Source organism: Lepisosteus platostomus, chromosome 3, assembly GCF_059453375.1.
Source record: "Lepisosteus platostomus isolate fLepPlt1 chromosome 3, fLepPlt1.hap1, whole genome shotgun sequence".
Lineage (NCBI taxonomy): Eukaryota > Metazoa > Chordata > Actinopteri > Semionotiformes > Lepisosteidae > Lepisosteus > Lepisosteus platostomus.
The window spans coordinates 3,402,984-3,422,600 of record NC_142613.1 but is presented as its reverse complement, the minus strand read 5'-3'; the positions used below and the strand labels follow the sequence as shown (position 1 = coordinate 3,422,600).

Here is a 19,617-nt window from a genome sequence, read left to right as displayed (position 1 = left end):
GCAGACACAGAGACAGAAGGACACAGAAAGACACACAGGGAACTGAACTCTCCTCCAGACAACAGGACAGTGAGAGCAGACACAGAGACAGAAGGACACAGAAAGACACACAGGGAACTGAACTCTCCTCCAGACAACAGGACAGTGAGAGCAGACACAGAGACAGAGGGACACAGAAAGACAGACAGGGAACTGAACGCTCCTCCAGACAACAGGACAGTGAGAGCAGACACAGAGACAGAGGGACACAGAAAGACAGACGGGGAACTGAACTCTCCTCCAGACAACAGGACAGTGAGAGCAGACACAGAGACAGAGGGACACAGAAAGACAGACAGGGAACTGAACGCTCCTCCAGACAACAGGACAGTGAGAGCAGACACAGAGACAGAGGGACACAGAAAGACAGACAGGGAACTGAACGCTCCTCCAGACAACAGGACAGTGAGAGCAGACACAGAGACAGAGGGACACAGAAAGACAGACGGGGAACTGAACTCTCCTCCAGACAACAGGACAGTGAGAGCAGACACAGAGACAGAGGGACACAGAAAGACAGACAGGGAACTGAACGCTCCTCCAGACAACAGGACAGTGAGAGCAGACACAGAGACAGAGGGACACAGAAAGACAGACGGGGAACTGAACTCTCCTCCAGACAACAGGACAGTGAGAGCAGACACAGAGACAGAGGGACACAGAAAGACAGACAGGGAACTGAACTCTCCTCCAGACAACAGGACAGTGAGAGCAGACACAGAGACAGAGGGACACAGAAAGACAGACAGGGAACTGAACGCTCCTCCAGACAACAGGACAGTGAGAGCAGACACAGAGACAGAGGGACACAGAAAGACAGACGGGGAACTGAACTCTCCTCCAGACAACAGGACAGTGAGAGCAGACACAGAGACAGAGGGACACAGAAAGACAGACAGGGAACTGAACTCTCCTCCAGACAACAGGACAGTGAGAGCAGACACAGAGACAGAGGGACACAGAAAGACAGACAGGGAACTGAACGCTCCTCCAGACAACAGGACAGTGAGAGCAGACACAGAGACAGAGGGACACAGAAAGACAGACGGGGAACTGAACTCTCCTCCAGACAACAGGACAGTGAGAGCAGACACAGACAGAGAGGGACACAGAAAGACAGACAGGGAACTGAACTCTCCTCCAGACAACAGGACAGTGAGAGCACACACAGAGACAGAGGGACACAGAAAGACAGACAGGGAACTGAACTCTCCTCCAGACAACAGGACAGTGAGAGCAGACACAGACAGAGAGGGACACAGAAAGACAGACAGGGAACTGAACTCTCCTCCAGACAACAGGACAGTGAGAGCACACACAGAGACAGAGGGACACAGAAAGACAGACAGAGACAGTCGGGCAAGCAGCTTGTCAGACGGTCGGGTCGCTGTGGTGCCTGACCTGCTGTCCCAGAGGCAGTTGTACTGCGTGAAGATCTCGGTGAAGGCCAGGCCTGTCCCAGAGGGTCCCAGCTTGCTGCCCAGGTCCTACAGAGACAAGTGAGCACTCTCTGCACCGACAGCGACACACGGACACACTAACTCCAGCCTCAGAGGGCCAGAGAGCTTCAGGGACTCCTGGAAAGCCTGTGGTCTGTAATCAAATCTGCCCCCGATGTACTGGGTCTCATTTACCCCTGCCTCCCCGTGTTTAAACTCTGATGATCTTGGGTTCTCTAGAAATACTGCCGGGCCACAGCTCTCCAGGATGGGAGAGAAGATCAGTTTTACCCCATCGGGGAGGGGGTGTGATCCAGACTCCCACTGCACAGCTCCCTGAGCCAGGCCCTGCTCCAGAATCGACTCAAACTGGGGTGACACACAAACGGCTCCTCGCCTAGTTTTGGCTCACTGTAGACACAAAAGCCTGCAGGTCGCAGTAGAACCCGGAACAGCTCAAAGTGCCTGGCAGAAGGAGCCCACAGGATGGAAAAAAGGACAGGACGATACTGACTCCTTGCAGTAAGCTTCTCGTACCAGGTTTCTGAGCTGAGCGGTCATCTCCTCTTCTCCTCGGCTTCTGTCCATCCTTCCCTTCCTCCGCGCCTCCTGCAGAGCGGTCCTCTTACCCTGGGGCTGGCCAGACGGCTTGGAGCTCTTCTTCTGAGGGAACGAGAGACCACGAGCGGTCAGAGAGATAGCCAATCACCCCAGTAAGGGTGTATCCCCGAGCTGTCCAGTCACAGCCTGACAGGGCCAAGCTGGACCGTCCTGTGGGCCGGCCAGCGCTTCAGACAAGCCAGGATGAGACTCTCTGTGCTCAGCTAGCTCTTATCTGTCCCTAAGGACAAACCCCTTAACCCCTTGCACAAGCCATTAATCGTTGACATTTTATTAATACCAAACCACAGGACACATAATGTGACTGAGCTCGGACAGACACGGCGCAGTCTTCTTTATTATTCCGATCTTCTGTTTCACGCCTTCCGCACACGAGATCGGCTGCTGGCACCCAGACAGAATTAAAAGAGCGACAGGTAATTGCACCCAGACAAGATTAATAGACCGACAGGTAAATGGATACACAGATGAACAGAATGAGCACTGAACTAAATGTATCGAAATAAAAAAAACAAGCAGGAAAAATGAAAGGGGAAAAAAGTCAAATGAAGCTGAAAAAATGCAAAGAAAAAGAAAAGACTGAACAGAGTTGGATGGCTGACCGAAGTGCAGGGCTGGTATCTCCGCTGGTCCGCAGGCGGTACAGGGCGAGAGCAGAGTGTGGAGTGTGGAGCCAGATCACAGCGTCTTTAAACAGCTCCGTCTCAGACACACACCTGAGCTACACGCCCCTGCCCCTCCGGCTTAGTGCACCACAGCCAAATGACATTTAAAAATTAACACAGCTACAGCGCCGAGGGCTATGACTGGCACCGTGCCCAGTGACGCACTGGTGCTCTGGTGCAGCTGGTGCAGGGCTGGACCTGGCCTCAGCTCCACCCTCAGTGCAGTGCTGCCACTGCAGGAGAGGATCAGAGAGGTCACAAAGTCCGGTCCCACATTAGCAATACGGACAAGCAGTCTGCCCCACGATCTCCTCTCTGTGTCCAAGAGAAACCCGCTCCTGCTCTCAGTGCCTGAATCTCCTGCTCAAGTACGCTGGGGTCGAAGTGGAAACCTCACCCCATCAAAGAGCCCTGATATAATGTAATTACAACGTAAAATGTAACTGACATGACATAAACACATCAACTTTAGGTGCATTACTTGCCTTTACCAAAGGAGAGAAATGAGGAGGAATGCCGGCGTTACTGTGTCCGGTTACTAATTGATCCCAGGATCTCATCCAGCTGTTCTCTAAAAGAACCCACAGTATCGGCTTCAACCACACGGCACGCGAGAAAGCGCACTGGAGCCCATCTCGTGCAGGAGCCCGAAAGCTATTTTTACATGACTAGACCACTGTGCCTTCTTTTTTCAACCGTGGAGCATCCCCACGGAACACTGTTCTTTCTAAACGCAAACACCAGCCCTCGTGTGTCCCCTACAGAAGCTATGAAACCATGGCATAGGTATCAGATAGCCTGGTGGGGAGAAAGCCGTCACTGGATCCAAGCGACAAACACAATCTGACAAGATACTGTATTCATTATTGTAAACCTATACGTTATGAGATTGTAGGAAACGATTTCTACAAGGGTAGAAACCAGGAGATTCTCTAGCATTTCCAAATTCTGGGAAAAAGGCAAGTCCTGCACCTGTGTCAGCGAGAAACAGCATGCAATCCTTAAATCTTTCTCAGGGGCTTTGCGTGGAAAGGGGTCAAGCTCTCAGCCACCTGTACTTTGTGCAGCCTTCATTCCTGGGCCTCGTGCACCCCCTGCCCTCTCCACCTGCTCCGCCTTCACACACTCCCTCTCCGGCAGAGCTCCGTCCTGGAGTTACCTGGGCCTGCCTCCCGGGCCAGACGTGGCTCGGCCACCAGGTCTCGGGGCAGAGTGCCTCTACAGCAGCGGAGCGTTTAACGAGCAAGCGCCTGGAAGGGCAGAGCTATCCGTCAGCCAGGGTCGTGCGGTAAGCACTGCACAGGCCTGGGGGGGCAGGGGCACAGGGGAGAGCCAATGAGAGGGGCTCACACAGACACGCCCCCACACAGTCCCCTGCTAGCCCAGTTTGACCTTCACATTCTAATTGTCATCGGAATTAATTAGTAACTGTGCACTCTACACAGCCCTGTCTCACCACAATGAGAAACTGCAGAGTAGCCGTTACATGATCAAGCACAAAACTCCCCATCCATGACGGGGACACTATACTGTAAAAAGGCGCTGTCCTTCGGATGAGACGTAAAGCCGAGGTCCTGAGTTTTTTTGGTTATTAAAAATCCCAGGACGTTTCTTGAAGAGATCGGGTGTTACCCTGGCGTCCTGGCCAAATTTCCCCCTGGCCTTTACCAATCATGGCCTCCTAATAACCCCCCTCTCTGAACTGGCTTCATCACTCTGCTCTCCTCCCCACTGAGAGCTGCTGTGTGGGGAGAGGACTGGCGCACTGGTGGGGGTGGAAGGGATCCCCATTACCTGTAAAGCTCTTTGAGTGAAGTGTCAAGAAAAGCGCTATATAAACACTGTGTGAGAAATTATTAAGAGAATGATGGGCTCCCCTGAGTTACACCTCTTCCTCAGACTGTGCCACGCCCACCTACCTTGGATGAGGAGCCTGGGGACTTGGGGGAGTGGGAGGAGCCTCGACGAGACCCTGCCTCCTCGGGATTGGGTATGGAATCCATGCTGGGACAAACTTCCTCAGGCACTGGTTAAAGACTGCAGAGCATTTAAAAGTATTTATACAGGGTTTTCATTCAGCAGCTCACGTACTGACACTGATGACTCATAGGGGGTCATTTCTGCGTGGGTTGTATAACAGTTTGTAGTTTGTAGTTTTTAGTTTCTAGTTTCTGAGGCAAAGCATGGATTTCCTTTCCTATAGTTGCATGACAGTCTGTGAGTTTAGCTAAAAACAAAAACTTATTTATTATTTCAACATTACGCTCCCACCAGAAAATAAACATTCTGAAAGATTCCCAGAGTTTGAATTACACTGTCTGGCCACGTTACAAAAGAACCAAACATAAAGTTCACTCAACGGCAGCACAAGTGACTCTTCCTACTGAATTAATAACTTGAATATGTCTGTAGAATGCTTCTCAAATTCGTTACTGTAAGGCGGAACACAAAAGCGCTCGATCTTAAACAGTCCAGTCCGGGGTGTTACTGCTGTACTCATTTACTACTGTAGCCAAAGCCACACGAGTTTTATAAATAATTAAAATTAGATTTAAATTGCGGCTAATAGCCACATACTTACGTGCATGTTGTAACCCAAATAAAGACAATCATCAATAACAGTATTCGAAAAGAAACTGTAACTGCTAAGTGGGAAGTTAATTAAGCTACTTCAAGTGGACCTTTTCTGAACTGACTGCACATTTTAGTTCTCGATTTATCGCCAAGAGAGACATTTTCTATTACGTTCCTACGGAAAAGCCGAAACAGTGTACTGTTTTATAGTTTGAATTGCTTACAGGTGTGCTTTCTTCAAATCGCAGATGAACTGTCGAGACGCTTCAATCTTCATTCAAAAGTCGCTGCGCTCAGCCGCTCTCCATCCTCAGACAGACACCCACCGGGGCGCCGGCTGATGACGTCATACCGCCTACCTTCGCAATGCTACCGTTTTCCTCGGTATTTGGAGACGCGGATCACGGTGTCACATAACTGGGAAGGGGGGCAGCTTTTATTACTGTTACAAAATAAACGATAGGGTGTTGTCACATTCAGTTTTGCGAATGTGAAGCTTTTGGCGGGATTTTTTTTCGTCAAGCCAATAAAAACAGGTCCGAATCAAATTGTAATTGGCTCCGCTAACGGTCGGTAGATGTCGCCCAAACTACATCCTGCAACTCTGCAGCAGAATTCGCCACAAGCCTTAATCACCAATCTAGTGGCTACAGTCTGTTGTGTATTAATCGTAACAATGCTAGAAATGTCCCTCTACACTGCAGGGGCCTATAAACATGCTTTTCATCAGGATAGAGCAATGGAGAGCCCATCCTGGTGCAAAGTTAGGGCAGAGCAGACCTCATGATGATGGGCAGCACCCCCACTCCCCCTCCCAAACTCTAATGCCTCCTACCAGCAGTAACTGTTACACAACAGCAGCCCATGAGAGGCAGGGAGTCTGAGAACAGGCCGGGACTGCGATGGAAGAGATAGCCAGGCTTTGAAGGGAGAGCAGAGAGCAGCCGGCCCTGCGTGGTGATAAGGCCTGGGGGGTCGGGTAGGCCAGCAGTGGGCGTGAGGAAGCTGGGGGGGTGGGTATGAGCTCATACTAGAGCTTGGGGACTGGACTGGCAGGCCACACTCCCTCCACACAAAGGCCCTTGTTCCCTTATAAGCACACAAAAGTACCAGACAGCTCTATATCTGATGCAATAGAGGTCTGTTCGGAAAAATAGAGGAAAAGAAAATATGCCCTTCTCCCTTCTGCATTTTCGTGTTCTTCTTCTCTATTATTTGTTTAGAGGAGACATTTAAGAACTTGAATACCATATTGGTCTTTGGAAATTTTCCTCCTTTCAAGAACATTTCATGCTCTTGAACTGTTAATTCTTCCCCTTCCCCCTTCCCCTCCCTCCTGGACGTGTCCGTGCATTTGAACTGGATATTGCCCACAGACAGAAAAATCCTGGCCCAGATCCTACATCGAAGCAGAATGCTTTTAAAAGTCATCTTATGCCCAGTCAGAACAAAACCCACGAGAGCCAGCGACTCTGTCCGCAGAGAGACTTGGCCACCCTGACCCTTGAACCTTGACCTCTGGCCTGCAGGGGTCACCCAGAAGACCCTCACACAGGGACATTGATGCATCAGCTTCGCATCAACATCCCCTTTGCTTATTTTCAGCCACCATTAATCCTGCAAATAGTTCCCTGATGGAATTCCAGCTACTTCCAGCTAAAAACATGACACCTTTTTTTTCCAGCGGTGGTTGTACAGTAGCTGCTAAGTTGTTTTGGGCCCTTTTAGACATATTATACCCCCCTCTCCCAGAGTCTAATGGGCTTGGACCCTCTTGTCCCCTCTTTGGCTCTCTGCAAGGAGAGGCGAGAGCCACACCACACTGCGGCCTCCTCCTGGCGCTGCGGGGGCCAGACAAGACCCCCAGCTGTTTCCAGCCCGGCGGGGCGGGGGCTCTGGGTGTAGAGCACTCTGGAGGAGAGAGAGAGAGACGGAGTCACTGCGTCCGCTGGGGGAGGGGGTGTAGGAAGGGATGGAGCGGGGGCCATGAGCGCACAGCAACTGTAACAGACAGCGGGAGAGGGAGAGACGGATTCAGGCTCCAACGGATGGGCCCGTGTGTCCGCTGGGCCCGGGGCTGTGGTTGCTAATCTCTCGCCCTCATTCGCTGCCGCTTCCCGAGCCCCGCGAGATAACCCTGTCCGCAGGGCAGAATTTCTTTTTTTCAAAAACCCCGACCCGTCTGCCGTGCTGATAAACGAATAAACCAAACCACCGCCCCCCTCCACGCGCACACACAACGGTGCCTCAGCGTGCCTGCGTGGCCTTTTTTTCATGAAGGTCCGGAAAACCAGAAGCCTGCTGCGTTGCACAATGGGGCTCCAGCCAAGGCGTCAAACCGGAGAGCATGTGGTCAGCAGCTGTCAGGGCGCTGGAGAGAAACAGGCCTCTTTTTCCAGCCTCCAGCTGCACAGATGGCGGGAGAGAAGAGACAGAGGAAGGCAGCAGGGCTCCAGTGGGCAAGCAGGCAATGCCATTGCAGGCCAGACTGGATTCACCCCCCCCCCCACAGCTCCCCAGTTTACTGGGGCACCCCGATTTCCTTCACTGCAGTCCCTCATATTCACTCCCTCCTGTGCAGACCCATCATGCTGCTTTCTCACATACCGGAGTCAGTCATTGTGTCTTGGTGATGTTCAGATGAGCAATGCACAGCTTGATTCCAGTGACTGCCGCCAACTCTTCCCAGGACTGTCTTCTAACCCCCAAGAGCACCCAAACCCTGGAAGATGCTGCACCTTAGTCCGGAGCACTAGTGATGTCATTTACTGTGGCCAGACTGGGGCACAACCGGAAGACAGCCTGCGACACTACGATATCTGCTGAGGGTGCACTGGGATCCGTTACGGGCCGGGAGCAGTTTCTGGACTGGCTCGAGGGTGACTCTGAAGTGAAGAGGAGGGAGCAGTCTGAGAGAGGGGTCTGGAAGCTGGGAGACTAGCTCTAGGCAGCGGAGAGCTGACAAGCACGCATAGGGGTCCTTAGCTCAGCAGGTGCGGTCACAGAGGCGTCCAGCAGGAATGCCGGATGCATTGGAAAGCTATCAATCCTCTCTCCTTGGGCTTTCATTCTAGTTGCACCTGGCATAGCTAAAAGACTACTGCTTTCTAGGTCAATACACACCAGACTCCAGAAATGACACAAAATGACACCCTGCGTTTCTCAAATTCCCCTACGCCTCTCCCAGCACAGGGGCTCCAGTGCTTTGCTCTCAGCAATTAATTAATTAACTTAGAGCTCATCTGGAACAAATATCAAGACATCCATCAGCCTTCAAAGGACAGTGTGCCCTTCATGCAAACATCACACACTTAGTTGATCAGTGGCTGAAACATATGTTCCTCATCTTCAAATAACAGGAGAATCCGGGTGACCAGTAAGAATAACTGGATTGGGGATCTGTAGGACCAGGGTTGGGGACCCCTGCTTCAGAGTGTGAATTTGTCCACCGTGCTCCAGCAGGGAGACTGTCCTCAGAGGCCATTTCTGTGTTTGTGGGGGCAGTGGAGGAGCTGGCCAGCTGTTTCTCTCTCTGTTTGACACATCGGTTTTCAGGGGTTGAAGCAGAAGCCTGAAATAGAGCCATCACAACCCACAGCCCTCGTCCCCTCCCTCGCTGACCCTGGGCTGTGTGGGACTCATGTCAACCGAACTATGCAAATCATTTTTTATTTCTGTTTTTCAGTCTATTTTTCGTTTGTAGATTTATTTTTAAAGGTGTTTTTTTTTTCACTGCCCAACAACATCTGGCTGTCTCAAAACGTTTTCTCGCAGAAAGAGTTAATAAGAAAATAAGAAGGTGCTTAGAAATAGCCCTGCAATGAATAAGAACACTGCTGTGTTGGACAGAGAGTACATCAGAACACATTGTTCTGCTGTGCCTGCTGTCTCCTGTGGGAACATGAACCCCAGTCCTGCACCCACCACCAGTCTCCACTCTCCCCACCCCTGTACCGCGCACCCCATCTCTCACCCCCAGAAGAAGGCTGAACCCCAGATCCCTGTGCCCCTGTGTGCACTTTCACATCCATACCCAGGCATTGTCTGCCTCTTTAGCCAACTCAGGGGTAACCGGAGCCTATCCCAGCAGGCAACAGGCACAAGGCACGGTACGCCCTGGACAGGACGCCAGTCCATTGCAGGACACACACAAACTCACACCAGGCCCAGCTCTCCCAGAAGCCAATTAACCTCCCAGCATGTCTTTGGACTGCGGTAAAGCCATGTGAACATGTGGAGAACATGCAAACTCCCCAGACAGCACCCAGGTACTGAGCCCAGGGACCCAGTGCTGCGAGGCAGCAATGCTGACCACTGAGTCACTGTGCTGCCCTATATTATTATTATTATTATTATTATTATTATTAATATTGTCGTTGTTGTTACTACTACTACTAATAATAATAATGTGGTGCGCTGGCTCTGTGGCTCAGGATCTGAGCCTGTGGCTGGAAGGTTGCAGGTTCATATCCCTTGGCCGGCAGAGGAATCCTACTCTGTTGGGCCCCTGAGCAAGGTTCTTCGCCCCAACTGCTCCAGGGGTGCCGTATAAATGGCTGACCCTGCGCTCTGACCCCCAGCTTCTCTCCCTGTCTGTGTGTCTCCTGGAGAGCAAGCTGGGGTCCGTGAAAAGACAAATTCCTAATGCAAGAAGTTGTACAGGGCCAAGAAAGAGACCTTAATCAAGTAAGGAGCTGCGTCCGCATGTCTAGGCTGCAAAGGGACAGGTCAAGGTTTATTCCAGGCTGAAAAAGGACAGTGCGTTTCGGGTCTCATAATCAGCAATAAAAGTCGGCAGGAGACCGAGCGCCCTCTGCCCGGGTGTGTGCGCGCGCCTGTGTGTGACGGGGGTGGACGGCCGGCTGGGGCGACACTGATAAGCTATCTGCCTCCCAGCAGCCGAGAGTCTTCACCCCCCCTCCCTCCGCACTCCGGTTCAGTAACAGAAAGAAAGAGAAGAAACCGAAAACAGAACACTGTGCCTCCGTGGGTGAACCCATCGGGTGATGAGCTCCCCGGAAGGGGGGGCGGTGTGTGTGTGTGTGTGGGGGTAGTTGGAGGCAGCAGACACACCGCTGCTCGTGCCGAGCCCCCCTCGGATGCGCCTCGCGCGCGCTCTCACCTCTTACCTGCTCTGACGTCGCGCGAGCGCGGCTTCGGCAAGAGACGGATCGTCAGTGCGTGCGAGCACGGCCTGTCTTATTATTAAAATTATTATTATAGCGTCGCAAATAGGTATTCCTGCACACATTACGCAGCAGACCAGTTACAAAATTAGGAATGAGTTTCTGCACACCGTCACTAAGTTTTGATTTACATGTAATCCTGCATTAATTACTGCCTCCACAGGCAACAAGCGCAGGGCCCCTGGTCCAGAATCCCCACCCGAATCCAGCTGGTCCTGTTGGACACCCAGAGGCGCCAGTAAACTGCTGATCACCTGAGAAAGTGACTCCGGCAATTTCCGAGCGGAAAGGCCGTCAGAGTTCCACTCGAAGTGATTTCTAAATCACTTATTTCATCCAAAGAAAAACTCTCCTTCTGATCACAGTTCAAATTGTTCCGCGTCTTCCGATGTTGCCGCTTGGATGGCGATCTATAGATCCTGCCGGGTAAGCCCCGCCAGCTCCACTGGCACTGTAGACAGGAAGACAATTTCCTCACATCCCAACACATCTTGGGGACACGGACGTAAATGGGTAGATTCACTCTCTATATATAGTTTGGCACAACCGTATCTGAAATGGAAGTTGCTAACTGCAGTTCGGTGGGGGGGGTGATGACGGCGAATCACTCACACTCGGCTGTGCCGAACCACCATCTTTTACAAAACCAGTATCACGCATACGGCCATCAGGGTGTGTAAGAGCCGGCTTACCAGAGCGGTGACGTCGCCGCCCTTCCCTGTGATAGCAGGACTACAGCTACGGGGCTGTAGAGAGATCTCTCTTTAGCTCACCGGGCTGGGTCCCTGTTGAGTGACGCGGGAGTCCCGGGTTCGAGCCCCCGACAGTGCGGGGCCGAGCTGATGCGACAAGGGCGCCCGCCTGACCCTATTGTTGCGTTACAATATATATACCGAGCTCAGACCCCTTTCATTAACCCCTGCAGCTGGGCTCGGGTCGCCTCGTCCTGTGTCACCCAAGCGGGTCCCGCCCGACTCATCTCCCCGAGCGCTGCAGACGGTCACAGAGCACGAAAGTGTTTTTAGGAGGGGAAGGGGATTGGATCCGATTTCTCGAATCCACTTTTCTTCTCGGACCGGCTTTTAAATGTCTAATTTTGGGCACACAGATTTCCGGAAAGTAAATCACTTTTTTTTTGTCAGGTTAGGCAGGAGAACTTTAATGAAATTCTGGAGACTTCTGGAGAAAAACACTTACACACACACCAGGCGAGATAAAAATCCAAAACGCTGCAACTGCTAGCATTCAAATAGCTCGGCGCGCTTCTGTGGAAAATCTCCAATAATAATGGCATTTATATACATATATGGGTAAGAGCCAAGCGTGACACTTTAGTTAAATGCTTGTCCGATTCCCGGAGCGGTATGGAAAGCGCACGATTTGCATTTTTAATTTTCCCAAAGTGCTCTCAGCGAGCGAGGTGTGGAGCCCGGCGCAGCAGACAAAGGCGCGATTATAGGCCGCTCGCTGGCTTCACAATGCCGCTACAGTCCGGCTGCAGACCGCAGGCTTACCCGGGACTGCGAATTTAAATACCACTTACACACCGGCAGACACCTGCCTTTGTGGCTCCTAACCCCGTCATTTGTATAAAAAGAACTGCGCTCCGTTGTTGCGCTTTGCAAATGTTATTTTAACCCCCCTCACACACACACACAGCTCTGTGACTGCCAGCGGGTCATCGGGAAACGCTCCAGCTCTCCTTTTGACTGGACCGCCACCGTAACAACTGCTAATGGCAGGAAATCCTGAAGAATTTTAAAAAGACAAATCGCACGATTTGTGCAACTAAGACCTGGGTTAAATCGTAGAAAAGTGGTTAATGTGTTTCATCTGTGTGTGTCCACTCTGACCCCTTCCTGTGTCCACTCTCTCTCTCTGTCCCCTGTGTGTGTCCCTCCTGTGTCCACTCTCTCTCTCTGTCCCCTGTGTGTGTCCATTCTCACCCCTTCCTGAGGTCACTCTCTCCCCTGTGTGTGTCCCTCCTGTGTCCACTCTCTCTCTCTGTCCCCTGTGTGTGTCCATTCTCACCCCTTCCTGAGGTCACTCTCTCCCCTGTGTGTGTCCCTCCTGTGGTCACTCTCTCACCCTCTCCCCTGTGTGTGTCCCTCCTGTGGTCACTCTCTCTCTCTCCCCTGTGTGTGTCATTCCTGTGGTCACTCTCTCTCTCTCCCCTGTGTGTCCCTCCTGTGGTCACTCTCTCTCTCTCCCCTGTGTGTGTCCCTCCTGTGGTCACTCTCTCTCTCTCCCCTGTGTGTGTCCCTCCTGTGGTCACTCTCTCTCTCTCCCCTGTCTGTGTCCCTCCTGTGGTCACTCTCTCTCTCTCCCCTGTGTGTGTCCCTCCTGTGGTCACTCTCTCTCTCTCTCCCCTGTCTGTGTCCCTCCTGTGGTCACTCTCTCTTTAAGAACAACTTAAAATCATCAGTATTATTTTATGATCAATCATTTAGATTGTTACTGTCTGGAGTTCGTGCCAGTTGACCACTTGGTTCTCTTCAGTCACTGTGGAGATTGACATGTCTGGAGATCTGCAGAAATCACGACAACTTGCAGATACAGCTCATTCCAGCCCCAGGGATCCCCAGTGAAGAGAGAGTCAGCACTGCTAATAAAATAGAGACCAATAAGAGAGCCCCCTGGGTGCTGAGAAATGTCCCGAGTCATGGTTTTCACACACAAGGGTGGTGTGGAAAGTCCTGAGTCATGATGGCTTTAAGATCAGATCACTTTATTGGTCATATCCAATTTCTTTTAGTAGGAATGTCTTTTCACAGACCCCAACTTGCTCTCCAGGAGACACACAGGCAGGGAGAGAAGCTCAGGGTTAGAGTGCAGGGTCCCTGGAGCAGTTGGGGTGAAGGGCCTCGCTCAGGGGCCCAACAGAGTAGGATTCCTCTGCTAGCCGCAGGATTTGAACCAGCAACCTTCCAGCCACAGGCACAGACCCTTGTCCACAGAGCCACCACGCTGCCCCTTTACAGACCTGAGTGGAGCAGAGAGGAGACACAGGGACAGGGCTGTCCTGGCTACTAGACCTGTGGTCCCCAGGGTGCTCAGATAGCCGAGCCATGATATTCCAGACTGCCTACTTCCTGTTTGTTTTCTGCACGTAGTTGGCAAAGTTTGTCTCTCCCAGTTTCTTAACAGACTCCGGGATCCCACTCCTCATCCTTATTCCAACTGCACCTGGACCTGGCTGTTCTCTTGGACTCTAAACTGCACTCCAGCCACTTGTAATCAGTTTCTCTGGATAATCCATACCACCGACTAGTGCTGCAGCCATGGCTTGGAAAAGTCAGAGCGTCCTGTGATTTGTAAGGTTCATAATGAAAGTGCACAGAAGCTCAATGTCATTTATCTCCTGAAACCTCATGATCACTTCATTCTGATTTCGGTATTACTCTTTCTGTATCTCCCCACTAAACAAGACTGTTCTACTGTACTGGGACTGTAGCTCCTATTGTTACAGGACTGTTCTATTGTACTGGGACTGTAGCTCCTATTGTAACAGGACTGTTCTACTGTACTGGGACTGTAGCCCCTATTGTTACAGGACTGTTCTACTGTACTGGGACTGTAGCCCCTATTGTAACAGGACTGTTCTACTGTACTGGGACTGTAGCCTCTATTGTAACAGGACTGTTCTACTGTACTGGGACTGTAGCCCCTATTGTAACAGGACTGTTCTACTGTACTGGGACTGTAGCTCCTAGTGTAACAGGACTGTTCTACTTACTGGGACTGTAGCCTCTATTGTAACAGGACTGTTCTACTGTACTGGGACTGTAGCCCCTATTGTAACAGTCTCTCTCACACCTGAAGAAGGCTCCACGGCCGAAACGTTGTGTTCTCTTTCTTCTTTTTTTCAGCATAGAATAAACCTATTACTTGTTACTTTGCAGCCTACGCATGCTGACGCAGCTCCCCACCTGAACTACTACCGCCTATTGTAACAGGACTGTTCTACTGTACTGGGACTATAGCTCCTATTGTAACAGGACTGTTCTACTGTACTGGGACTGTAGCTCCTATTGTAACAGGACTGTTCTACTGTACTGGGACTGTAGCTCCTATTGTTACAGGACTATTTTATTGTGTGAGCCAGAAAAAAAAAGAAGTTGCATCAAAACAACTGAAGCCACTTTGTAGCTCCAGGGTGGCTTGGCACTGTAAAGATTTTGCCTTGTTCTAAGAAAGAAGTTGTCCATCGTGTATGTAATTATGGTAGTTCAAGCAGGGTAATGACCCTGACTTGAGGACAGTTTCACCTGTATGCAGGTCTGAATTGGAATACAGCCACAGCTGCTGCTGAAAAATTGGAAAGCGTACACTTCAAATCATCAGGTATCGTGCAACCATTAGGGCGTGGCTCCAGACACCTGAAGCTCACACCCAGCATGCCCACCAGAATATTCGCCACAGTGGAGGTTAATGAAGAGCAGTGAACTGTAGACCCTTATAATTTACCCTGCATGCTTCCTGTAACACCTACCAGGACTCAAATACACTTCGTCACCATCAGAGTCGGGCGCAAGGTCCAATACTCTTAAAGTCCATTACATTTGTGAAGTACAGCGCCAGTGCGTATCCCAGTCCGGACTGTAGACAGAGCCCAGTATTTACTCCCTCCAGCACTGGGGCAGTCCGAGGGTGCTGAGGTCGCCTGAGTCGAGTCCTCGCCCCCCCCCCGCCCGCAGTGAACGTGGAAAATAAAACTCGCGTCACCTCCACACTTGCCCCGACCCCCCCACGTGTGTGGGTCGAGTTTTATTGCAGCGTCTGTTTATTCAAATGCGCCACCGAGAGAATTTGCTTAAAAAAGATCAGTTAGCCGGTGTTGAAACGGACAGGAATTGCTGTGCACTTGGGAAGGAGCTGGGGTGAGGCTCAGAGGAATTGCATCTGAAAAAAAAAAAAACAGAACCTGTCAATCAAGCAGCTAGCGTGCAGGCCAGCCTGAACTGCTATTTTCAAGGTCAATATTGCTGTTGCTGAATTCACTTGAAACCCATTGGATGCTCCACTTGCAATCTTAGTGCTGCCCATATACATACCGTTTTGTAGGGCACATCAAAACACGTCTTAAATGTTTCTAACAAGGTCAAACAAAATCCAAGAACTGAATGCTTTGTGACCGTTTGGGATAGCTGGTGAGAGAAGTTTGGTGAAGGGGCAACCTCCTGGCCACAGAGAGAGGAGACTCGAACCCCAGTCAGACGGGTGGAGATGAGCTCGGTATATACAGTACTAATTCGTAGCAGTATTAGTATATTTGTATTCATGCATATATGTGAATGGGGCGCCCAGGGGCGCCAGCGCGTGCACAGGTGTTGGTCTGGGAGCGCGAGGAGCCTCGCTCCGCGACCCGTGCTGCGCTGTGACGTCCTTTTACGATGCCTTTTAATCTGTTCGTATTGCGACACATGAACCAAAGCAACAGATAAAGCCAAGATTATTTTTATTTTTTGTCAGACCTGGGGAGAGGGGTGGGGAGAATCGTGCAGTTTTGTTTAACCACTTGCAACAACAACAAAGCTGAGCTAATCTCCCATCTGCCAGCAAGGGACGTGTTTACGAAACAGAAACCACAGAAGAGACGATTGTTCAATCGGTTGGTCGTGAAACTGTTAGTTCTAATATTAGGACTCTCACCGCGATTTTCTGAAGGGAGTCGCTCCCCGACACCTTGGTCCGCCCCAGCCTCGGTGCGTGTGACTGCGGAGGATCTGTCTCTGCTCGTCAGCCCACGGTAGTGACCTTTGCCGGCTTTTAACGACTTTCTGCCGCGCTCTTATCTCCGCCGGAGTTTTGCATTCGATCTTCTTTGGAAGAGTGCGCGTGTCAGCCAGCGGAGATCCCACGCGCTGGTGTGCACCCTCCTGGGAAGCCAATCAGCATCTTAGGAGATGACATTTCCAGCAACGTTTCTTTTAAAAATAAACACGGTATCTCTCTATATATATATATTTTGGAATTAGTCCAAGTAGGTAGCTCACACCCGAAGAAGCCATTGCTGCCGAAACGTTGTTTTTTTCTTCTCTTTTCAGCCTGGGATAAACCCTGACTTGTTCCTGTTCTGGGATTAGTCAGCAGCGGGTGGCAGGGTGGTGCAGTGGTCAGTGGTCAGCGGTCAGCATTCAGCATTTCTGCCTCGCAGCACTGGGGCTCCGGGTTCAATTCTCAACCTGGGGTGCTGTCTGTGCAGAGTTTGTATGTTCTCCCTAGGTTTGCTTGGGATTCCATGGGTGCCCCAGTTTCCTCCCACAGTCCAAAGACATGCTGGTGGGTTAATTGGCTTTTGGGGAAAATTGGCCCTGGTTTGAGTGTGTGTACCCTGCGACGGACTGGTGTCCCGTCCAGGGCGTACCCTGCCTTGTGCCTGTTGCCTGCTGGGATAGGCTCCAGCTCTCCCACAAGCCTGCAATGGAAGAAGCCGTTAGAAGATGGACAGATGGTTGGTCAGGAGTACTGGCAGCCCAGTGGAAGTGTGTCTCCTGGGCCACATAGCGGTCATTCTGCACAGCTAACTGGACTGTGTGTGTGTGTGTGGGGGGGGGGGGAGAGAAACTGCTGCTTTTATTCAGTTAGGGGGAAATCGGGGGGGGTGACCAGAGAGGAGTTTTGCATGGACACCCCAGATACCACCCATCACAAATAGGGCCATAGCAATAAGGGACCAGTCATCAGGAATTCAGCTTAGTGTCTCATCCCAAGGACAGATCACAGGACACAGGACACAGTGTCCCTGGTCAACATACAGGGGGGAATTATGGTCCGGAGGGAGGAGGATCGCCCCCTACTGGTCCACCGGCACCACTAACAGCTCCAACTGGCGAGAGGACTCCATTCCTGGCGCTGACCAGGCCCGGCCCGGCTCCCCTTCCGAGATCTGAGCAGGTCTGACCGCAGGTTGTGTCCGAAGTGCGCCTCAGAGCCGGCGTGGGCGTCGCCTGCCGCGGTGTCCGGCGCTCGTGTGGAAGGTCTCCCACAGGCGCTCCCAGACCGCAGGGCGCTGTGCTGGAGCTGTGCGCGGCCGAGGCTCCTCCCCCAGGAGTGCAGCAGCAGCAGCAGTGCCTCGCCTGGGCTTGAAACCGGCCCCTGGCCCCCGGCCCCCGGCCCCCGGCCCCCCGCCGCCGCGCCACACCGCTGCCAGGCTGCAGACGCAGCTCTGTCGACACGCAGCTGTGGTTAGAGACGGAGAAGTGTCACAAGCCCCTCAACCACGGCTGTCTGGCCTCGGGGTCAAAGGCACATGACCCCCTCTGACGCAGACGAGTCCAACCGCTCCAGGGGCGCAGCGATCAGACGGCGCTCTTCCCTGGCGCGCCGTTACTGGACGAGGTCATGGGCGCGTGTGCGCGTGTGTGCGTGTGAGACAGAGCTGTAGACTCACCCAGACACAGCTAGCTGTGCGCTCAGCAGCAGCTCCAGACACCAGCAGCCAGAGCCGGAGGCTGGTGTGTAATGGAGACGCAGGACTGTTTTCCCAAAACGCATCTATATTTCCGATGCATTTAAACGCTCCGGTCGGGATCTCACTGCGCTGACCTGTCTCACATTTAAATTTCTATGTTGTGTGAATATTGCACTCAATAATAATAATTATCGTCATCATCATTATTAGAATAAAGGGGGTGGCACAGTGCTTTGCATTGCTGCCTCACAGTGCTGGGGCCCTGGGTTCAATTCCTGGGGTGCTGTCTGTGTGGAGTTTGCATGTTCTGTGTTCGCCTGGGTTAACTCCAGGTGCTGCAGTTTACTCCCAGAGTCCACAGACTTGCTGGTGGGTTAACTGGCTCCTGGGGGGAAACTGGCGCGAGTGTGTCTGCCCTGGGATGGACTGGGGTCCCGTTAAGGGTGTACCCTGCCTCGTGCCCGTTGCTTCCTGGGATAGACTCCGGCTCCCCCTCCGCCCCGGACCGGACCGGCGATGATTGGAAGCGATGGGCAGTAACGACGATCCAAATGCAAAGCTGAGGGGAGGAGAAGAGGTCCGCTGCCGGTGCTCAATGCTCTGTGAACGTTTGCAGTACTTGGCGAATTACTTCAAGTCGGGCTGAGCCCGCTTGGTCCAGGGGCAGCCCCCCCCGGCCACAGGACGAGGCGACTCGAACCCCAGTCAGATGGAGTGAGCCCCAAAGCGCAGGGGCGGAGGAGGGAGGCTGGAGACGAAAGCGAAGAGGGGGCGTTTGAGTCCGGTGGATATAAACTGTAGAGCTGGTCTTATGAATGATGGCGGTCCGGCACAGCCGAGCGCGACTTGCCGTTGTCATCCCTCCCGAACTGCAGTTAATAACTTCCCTTTTATCTCATTTCTGAAGGCAGACGGCGTTGCGCAGAAGATGTGGCGGAGACGGCAGCCATCCCGGCCCGACCGCACAGCCGCGCGGCTGCCGGAACAGCGTCTGGCTCTGCGCGCGCCCTCCCTCCCCCACCCCACCCCACGGAGGCCCCGAGCCAGCGGGACGTGCCTGTGCACCTCCGTGTTTTTCACGGGGATGTTTCCTGCTGTCTGCGCGCGTCCCTGCCCAGGTTTGGAACACGGCACAGATTAAGACATCAAACCTCAGCGAAAAAAAAAGAAGCTTAAAATAAATATTAAGGCCAATTAATTAGACGACCAGTCACTGTTACTTGCGTTTTATAGGTGACGTGGCTCAAAGCTCTGAAATTCTAACCCCAAACGTATCAGAGAGTCACCTTCCTGAGCGCTTTCACATCGAGACTGAACACCCGCTTCTTCAGAAGGGCTCGTGTTTGATTGATTTCTGTTCTGCCCTTTTGCGACTGCAAATAATAATAATAATAATAATAATAATAATAATAATAATAATAATAATAATAATAATAATAATTCAAACCTGGGCACAGATGTCAGACTAAAGCACAGTTCCTTTTGCAACAGTGTAATTCGCTTTCTTATTATGAGTCACAAACACTGTTGAGACAACAGTGCAAAAACGTCTCTTTGCAGCTTCACAGAGAGAATGGATCTGCAGCATCGACAGCCCGCCGTTCAGTGCCTTTAAGTGGTCTGGTAATCGGCTGTATGAAGTATGAAGACTGTTTCACGGCAGATCATAACATAAATCG

General features: G+C 51.9%; 1 protein-coding gene across 2 annotated transcripts in view; it reads right to left on the bottom strand.

Moving 5' to 3' along the window:
- Positions 1-5,713, bottom strand: part of hdac6 (histone deacetylase 6) — a 29,636-nt gene extending 23,923 nt beyond the window's left edge. Inside the window, exons 1-4 of one of the 2 annotated variants that reach the window (XM_088623884.1) lie at positions 5,563-5,713; positions 4,684-4,801; positions 2,016-2,141; positions 1,441-1,526 (exon numbers count right to left, since the gene is read on the bottom strand). In XM_088623884.1, coding sequence (XP_088480010.1) covers positions 1,441-1,526; positions 2,016-2,141; positions 4,684-4,767 — 296 coding nt within the window. In that variant the 5' untranslated portion in view covers positions 4,768-4,801; positions 5,563-5,713. Of the gene's footprint in view, positions 1-1,440; positions 1,527-2,015; positions 2,142-2,701; positions 2,809-4,683; positions 4,802-5,562 lie in introns of those variants that run through there. The other variant, XM_088623885.1, reaches the window with a different exon arrangement.
- Positions 5,714-19,617: the final 13,904 nt, after the last annotated feature.